General features: G+C 55.7%; 1 protein-coding gene across 3 annotated transcripts; it reads left to right on the forward strand.

Annotated features, from left to right (window-relative positions):
- Positions 1-3,842: 3,842 nt before the first annotated feature.
- Positions 3,843-6,461, forward strand: Ncr2 (natural cytotoxicity triggering receptor 2). Of its 3 annotated transcripts, XM_010631034.2 has the most exons (5): positions 3,843-4,068; positions 4,148-4,483; positions 4,715-4,838; positions 4,931-5,038; positions 5,718-6,461. In XM_010631034.2, the coding sequence occupies exons 1-5, from the start codon at positions 4,020-4,022 to the stop codon at positions 6,121-6,123; spliced, it is 1,023 nt and encodes a 340-aa protein (XP_010629336.1). In that variant the 5' UTR covers positions 3,843-4,019; the 3' UTR covers positions 6,124-6,461. The 3 variants fall into 3 exon arrangements, with proteins under 3 accessions (XP_010629336.1, XP_033622312.1, XP_033622311.1); XM_033766421.1 differs by lacking the exon at positions 4,715-4,838 and having other exon boundaries at positions 5,718-5,779; XM_033766420.1 differs by lacking the exon at positions 5,718-6,461 and having other exon boundaries at positions 4,931-5,107.
- The last annotated feature ends 643 nt before the right edge of the window (positions 6,462-7,104 follow it).

Below are 7,104 nucleotides of genomic sequence, written 5' to 3' on the forward strand. Positions count from 1 at the left end.
ACATATTCTATGTTTTTGCTTAGAAGAATTTCCAGGAGAGGCAGAGCCAACCTGTGCGAAAGAAACCAGAGCAAGGTTTGCCTTTGGAATCAAAGTGCTGATGAAAATATTCCCCATATTGATATGGGGGTGGGTGACAGCATTTGCAAGAACTCATCAGAGTACACATTTAAGATCTGTGTGTGCCGCTATCAGAGATGCCACAGGAAAAAGGGTTTTAAAGAAGATGAAAAGTATGAGAGAAAAGATGAGAAATTTGGAGGATAGAGTCATAAAGCCTAAATTAGCACAGGGAAAACTCCACAGAGAAACGAGCAAACAAATTAAGAACAGAAAAAGAAAAAGAGAGTATTACGAAGAAAAAAGTATATTTTTTAAATATATATATATGCCTTAGACCTGGGGACATGTTTTTCTGGATTGCAGAGGTCCCCTGGGTCCCCAGCACAATAAACGACAAAGGACTCACACCAGTACACATCTACACGGAATTTGAAAACATTAGCACAGGGCACTCCTGTCTCCCATCACGTCCCGGAGGTGAATCACCCTGGTTAGTATAAAAGCACCCCTGAGATGCTTTCCCCTGGACCCACTAGAGAGGCTCCCTCAGCCCAGGAGAATGCTCACGGCCAGGCAGGTGCTGGGACCGCGTGGCTCTGAGCTCCCTTTCTCCTGTGCCTCCTCCCACCCGCCAGGCAGGCGCACACCCACGCACACGGCCAGGCCCTCTCGGGGACGGACACCTAGAAGTGGAACTTGTAAGTCAAAGGATGCACGCCTTAAACTTCATAGATCCCTCTCATTCACATTTGAGAATGCTGAGCAATTTATATTTCCACTGTGAACATTCGTGTCTTAGTCACTTTTCTCTCATTGCTGCGACAAAACACCCAACACCCATAGTTCAAGGGGATAGGGTTTATTTGGCTAACAGTTTGCATGGGTTTTAGTCCATAACCAGCTGACTCCAAGGAAGGGTGGCAGAGGAGCAACAGTTCATGGTAGTGGAAGACCGAAAAAGCAACAAGAGACCTCAAGAGCCTCTTCTGCCTCTCTGATCTTATCCAGATGATTTAGGGCAGACAGCACTCACACCCTTAATCCTAGTGCCCTCCGGCCTAGCCCTACCATGGATCAGTCACACACTGTAGATAAACCACTTCCAACATAGCCTATGACCGCATGAGGTTTGGGGGGATGTCCAGACACAAACCGTAGCAATATGATAATACCTGCCTCTCCACACTCTCCATAACAGAGTACAGATAATGTTTTTTAAATACTGGTCAGCGTGGGCCAGGGATTTGGCTCAGTGGTTCCACCGCCTGCCTGGCAAGCACAAGGTCCTCGGTTCGATCCCCGGCACAAACATACATAAATAAATAAATATTGGTCAGCTTAATGAATAAAGATAATACTGCAATTTGCTTTACCTTATAAAAAGTCTGCCAAATACGGAAGTACGCTGCTCTTTTAAATATCCCTGAGAATATTTACGTCCATTATTTAAAGTTCCTCATCCAAGCCGTGAATTACGGACATGAATTCTCAATCCAAGGGTTGTGTGGGTTTGAGTTCTTGACTCCTCCATTATTAACTTTCCTCAAATTCTTGACCGGCACACAGTGTTCGTGAATGGAAGAACCGAGGGACCCTGCTCCTGGTAGAACTTAGAGCTGTGGCGTCTTCTACTCCTACATTCTACATTCTGACTGCCCTGATCTTATGTTTGACCTCAGAAACTTAATTTGCTGCTAGCCACTTTTCTGGTTTGCCCTGGATTTACCTTCTTTTAAAATCTCTTTGGAAAAGGCCATTGGCTGGGGGCCACGTTGACCCGGTGTCCCCCCTGCGAGTCTAGTATTAAAGCCCATGCACCTGCCTTTTCTAGAAGGCATGATTTTCTCTTGGTTGGCAGAGGCCCCTTTTGAACTGGAGGTGGCAGAGAAGGAGTCTGGGAACCTGCCAGAGGGCTGTGGCCTCCCTGGGACTGTGCCTGGGGAGCCCTTGGGGAGGTGGGGCAGCTGGCGAAGGACAGACACACAGATATGGGGTGTGCGACTTGGCCTGCGGGATGAAAAGGAGGTCAGGGATGGGAGGAGCAGGGCAGGGTTCCCCGGGAGCCCCGAATCCTCTCCTAGCACGTTCTTCCCTTGGGAAGGGAAGTCGCAGAGGCACTGAGTTCCCTGAGGGACTCTCTTCGCCCCAATACCCCATACCCTCCCCAGGGTTCCGTCTGTTTTCTGCCCAAATGTTGAGGAGATTTCTAAAGAAGCCAAGTCCCATCCGCCTCCTGCCCTAGCCCTGCCTGCAAAACTCCAGTGTGTGACCCGGATGTCTTGTGAGCCCGAAGCAGGGCCAGCCCGACCTGGATGGGTCCCAGCTCCCCTTCCCCAGCTCCAGGCCCCCGTGTGGAGGAGCCCAAGGGTGGCAGCCAAGTCCTCACCAGCGTTCGCTAGGGCCTGGAGCCCATTGGGGTGCTTGCCCCGTTGGGGAGCCCTTTAAGAGCCCCCATCCCTAGGGGATCGGGGACCATTCTGACTCAACAGGAGCTACAGAGCCGGCCACAGGCAGGGAGACCCAGAGTCCACAGTGCGGCAAGGGTGCTTTGGGGACACAAGGAGCTTCATCCCCTCCTGGGTCAGCCGTGGCCAGCGGAGCTGCCGGCGTGGGATGCCAACACCTCCCAGGGGTTGCCAGCCTCTGCCCACCGGCCCTTAGGAAGACGTCCACCCCCAATGGTGAAGCACAAAGTCAAGGGCGGGGAGCCAAGCTCGGCTGCAGGCGAGGAAGCCCCGGAACTCGCCTCTGCGTGTGGACTCAACACGCTCAGGTCCCGGTTTCCTGCCCCATCTTCTGTGTGGTTCCCGCTCAGCTGGACTTGGCGGGCAGCTCTGGGTAGAAGTCAGCAGACCCGTTCTCACGACACCGCCCACTCACCAAGCCACGGACAGCAGGTCACCGCCCCAGTGTGGGTCTCAGCATCCTGTCCACTAAAACTCTAAGCAAGCGGGGCACGGTGGTGCATGCTTGTAGTCCCAGCACGCCTGGAGTTTGAGCCTAACCTGAGTACTTTAGCAACTGAATGAGACCCTGGCTCAAACTTAAAAGTTAAAAACAAAAAAAGAGGGATTGGAAATGTAACTTATTGCAAAGGCCCTGGGTTCAATTCCCAGTAACACAAAAAAAATTTTTTTTTAATTTTGAAAGCTAAGTAATCCTCACCTCACACCATATGGCACTTGTCTAAGAAGTGGCCCTTCTAAGAGAGTGATGTGAACACGCTTTTTCGACTGCACTGGGAGGTGGCTGTTGGCTGTGCCCTTCTAGCTTCCTTACTACGGGTCCCTTGGGCAGGGACCCCAGCTGGGTTCATGTGTTGCCAGCCACTCCTGCTGCAAAGACCAGGGCACCGTACCCAGAACGCAGGTCCCAGCATGGACCCCTGTGACCGTCACCCCTCAACCAGGCTCCCCACGGTGGCACCAGAGCTGCACACGGCCTCCCTTGGCCTAACACGACATTCACACCCTCCCTGCCGTCCCGCGCTCGGCACTGTGTCCTTCGAACCCTCCCTTCGCTTCCTCTACTCTCCACCTGCAGCCCCCACAGAGCCCCCCAGGGGGAGCATCGCTCTGACCACCAGGTAGCCGGGGCTCAGAGTACCTGGCCAGACAGGGCCCTGGTGCGATGTCCCGCTTCATCCTGGCTTTCCTCGGAGAGGCAGGGAGAGAGAGAAGTGTGGCCCAGGCCCTGCCCGACCGCAGCTTCCTCCCTCCTTCTCAGCTCCTCCCCCAGGGTGGTTACAAGGGACTCGGAGGACTCTGGGGACAGGAAGGTCCTGGGAGCTGTGCTGGCCGGGCCCAGATTGATGCCCACGTCCCTGGGCCACCAACTTGGCCTCCACGGTCCCAGCCCAGCCTCAGCCTTTCTCCCTGTGCATGTCTGAAGAGCAGGAACAGCGGGCAGGATCAGCGGCCATCCGGTCCCCCTGACCACCCCCGGACAGGAGCCACATGGCCTGGAGGATCCACTTCCCACTCCTGCTGCTGCTGCTGCTCCCAGGTGAGGGGGGTGGGGCAGCTGGGACTGTGACAGGAGAGCCGGGCTGGGTGGCGCGGTGGCACTCGGCCTTGCTCCCCAGGCTCCTGGGTGCTCTCAGACAGGCAGATACTTCAAAGAGTGGTGGGAGAGACGCTGTCGGTGACGTGTAACTACCCATCTCCCGGCGAGACCTACAAGGAGAAGAGCTTATGTCGGGAGGTGGCAGGATTCGTGTGCGCTAAGTTGGCCCCCAGCCCCATGGCCCAGGGCCGGGCCCCACGGCTGTCCATCTGGGACGAGCCTCAAGCCGGCCTGTTCATCGTCTCCCTGGCTGAGCTCCGGGAGAAGGACTCTGGGCACTACTGGTGCTCCATGCGCCACACCTCCAGCAACACTGTCTTCAACTCTGACAAGTTCTACTTGGCTGTGTCGCCAGGTGAGCCTCGGGGCCCTCCAAGGGCCCCCACTCCCTTCCGGTGCCTCCCTGCCCCTCTGCTTTCCTACCACACCCCACTCGGCCTCCAGACCCCTGTTCCAGGCCCTTCTGACTCATAGGTGCCTCCGCGGGGGCCTGGCAGGGCTGAGGCCACAGGTTTGTCTCCTCCGCACCCAAGGGACTTCATGTCCCTGTCCCAGCCACTCCTAACCGGGGTCCTTCCTCTCCCAGCCCCCACACAGCCCTCCAAAGCTGCCTGCAAGCCCACCTCCTCGAAGACCTGGAGCTCTGTGTCCCCAACAGGAAGAAGCACCGAGACCCCTTGGGCTCCATCTGCCTTCACCACGCCAGCGTGGTGAGCCTGGCACAGGGGCCCTGTCCACACCTGCCCAGCATGGGGGCAGCAGACCTGACAGACCACCCCCTTCTTGTTTCTCCACCCTCCAGGCCTCAGAATGCCACCCTCTGCCCTGGCCCTGCGGTCCCCTGTGCCCTGGTCCCTGGGTTCTGCGGACTCCTTGTCGCCAAGAGCCTGGCACTGTTGGCCCTGCTGTGGTGAGAGGTGTGGGCTGCGCTTGAGGCTGAGGGAGCAGGGGCGGCTCCTGCCCTGGGACAGAGGCTCACAGGGTGTCCACCAGCGAACAATGGCGGGAAAGTGACCCTGGGACATCCAGGTGCAACCTCCCAGCTCCCGTGGGCAACCCAGGCCTCCGCCTCTGTCTTCTCCTCCCACCCTGTCTCTGCTGTCCCTCTGCTTCCTGTGTCCCCTCTGTCTCATCCGGAGCACCAACCTGCACAGTCCAGGATCCGCCCCCCACTGCCACCGCTCCTGTCTGGGAGCCTCCCAGAGCCGCCATTCCAGGCCTCCACCCATCCCAAGTCCCGAGGGAGGGAGGGCAGACTCAGGACAAAACTGGGAAGAAGGGGACATGTGGGGAAGTTGAGGCAGAGCTGGCAGAAAAGTGTGAGTGGAGAGGTCTGGAAGCAGGGTCAGGCCAGGCTCAGAGCAGGCTTGCTGGGGGCAGGGACTGTAGGGACGAGGGGGCAGGGTCCGAGAATGGTCCGAGTCACTTCATCTAGGCAGGCACGTGCCTGTGGTTCCAGCACTGAGGAGGCTGAAGCAGGAGGATCACTTGGGCATCTGAGGAATGTGAGGCCAGCCAGGGCAATTTAGTGAGAACTTGTCTCAAAACAGAAAGTCACTTTGCCTGTTTCTCCCCTCCTGGCATTGCAGGGTCTTGAGGGGCAGATGTGTACGGTATAGATGGGGGTCCTGGGAGCAGCCGGCCCCAGCCCCAGGCCCACAGGGCTCCCCTGAGCCACAGGACCTGAAGCAGAAGCCCAGGGTCCCCCAGACCTGGGCCAACAGGAGCTGCTCCCTGACCTCTCGACCCTTCAGTCCAGCAAAGACAAGGCCAGAGCTCGGCTGCACCTCTCGAGCCAAACCTGAGGGTCCCCCTCAAGACCAACCACCTGCCCGTACCAGTCTGCATCCAAGCCAGCACCGTCTTCTGATGGGAGCAAAGCCCAGTGTGACATCTCAGCACCCCCGAGGCCCTGGGGACCATTCTCCCCCACCACCTCTGAGACCGGAAGTAGCTGAAGGAAAAGTGGGCGCCTCAGCCATCAACACCTTCTGAGTTCAACACTAGCCCAGGGCTGGGATGCCTGGGTCTAAACACGATGGGAGACAGGAACCAGTTAACTCATCTGATGTACAATAAGAACCAGGTGGCCTTCGGCAACCCTTGGCGACTCCTAATTACCATATCATTGACTATGCAGATTTGACCCCACCCCTGAGGGCTCTGGACACCATGACAGTTCCACCAGGGGCAGTAAAAGGTCAAAAATTCCACCTCCCAGCAGAGGGGCCAAGCCAAACCCCTCACTGGCAGGAGTCAAACAGCAGACCAAAGCCTCAATCCCACCCCAAACCCTCAGCACCAAACTCTTCTCCTTGGCTGTTTCTGCCCAGTGGAGCAGACTTTCACTTTCAAATAAACCTTTGATTCTGCCACTCCCTTGAGTGTGCTGCTAATTCTTTGTTCAGATTGTCAGGAACCTGGACAAGACCCCTGATCTGGTGACACCACCTGTAGCCCCTGGGGAAAAGAAAAACCTCAGGCAAAATACATGTAACAGAGCTCATAAGAGCAAAATCCAGTCAGGATTCCAGGGCCCTTAGAACTTACATAGGTTCCGGACGCTCAGCTCTATACCCTGGATGTAAGACAGAAACAGACTGGGGAGAGCAGAACCAGAAGGCCATTTCCTTCATCCAAAGTGATTTCTTCTGTAAACATGACAGAAGAGGGGACTACTTTATCGTGCTGGTTGAACCCAGCCTGTTAAAGGATTTGGCTTTTATCTCTCTCCTGATTTCTCAGAAGGTCAGATAAAGAATTCAGTTTGAAGTTGGGCACATCTATACTTCCAGCACTGGGAGGCTGAGGCAGGAGGGTGGCAAGTTCAAGTCCGTCCTAGGTACAACTTAGTAATTTAGCCAGACCTTGCTCACATTTTTAAAAATGACTTGTTTTTTGTTTTCTCTAAGGGCTGAGAATGTAGCTCCATGCAAAGGCCCTGGGCTCAATCCATAAATCAATAAACAAACAAAA

This window comes from Fukomys damarensis, unplaced genomic scaffold (assembly GCF_012274545.1).
Source record: "Fukomys damarensis isolate Sample0158 unplaced genomic scaffold, DMR_v1.0_HiC HiC_scaffold_20, whole genome shotgun sequence".
Taxonomy (NCBI): domain Eukaryota; kingdom Metazoa; phylum Chordata; class Mammalia; order Rodentia; family Bathyergidae; genus Fukomys; species Fukomys damarensis.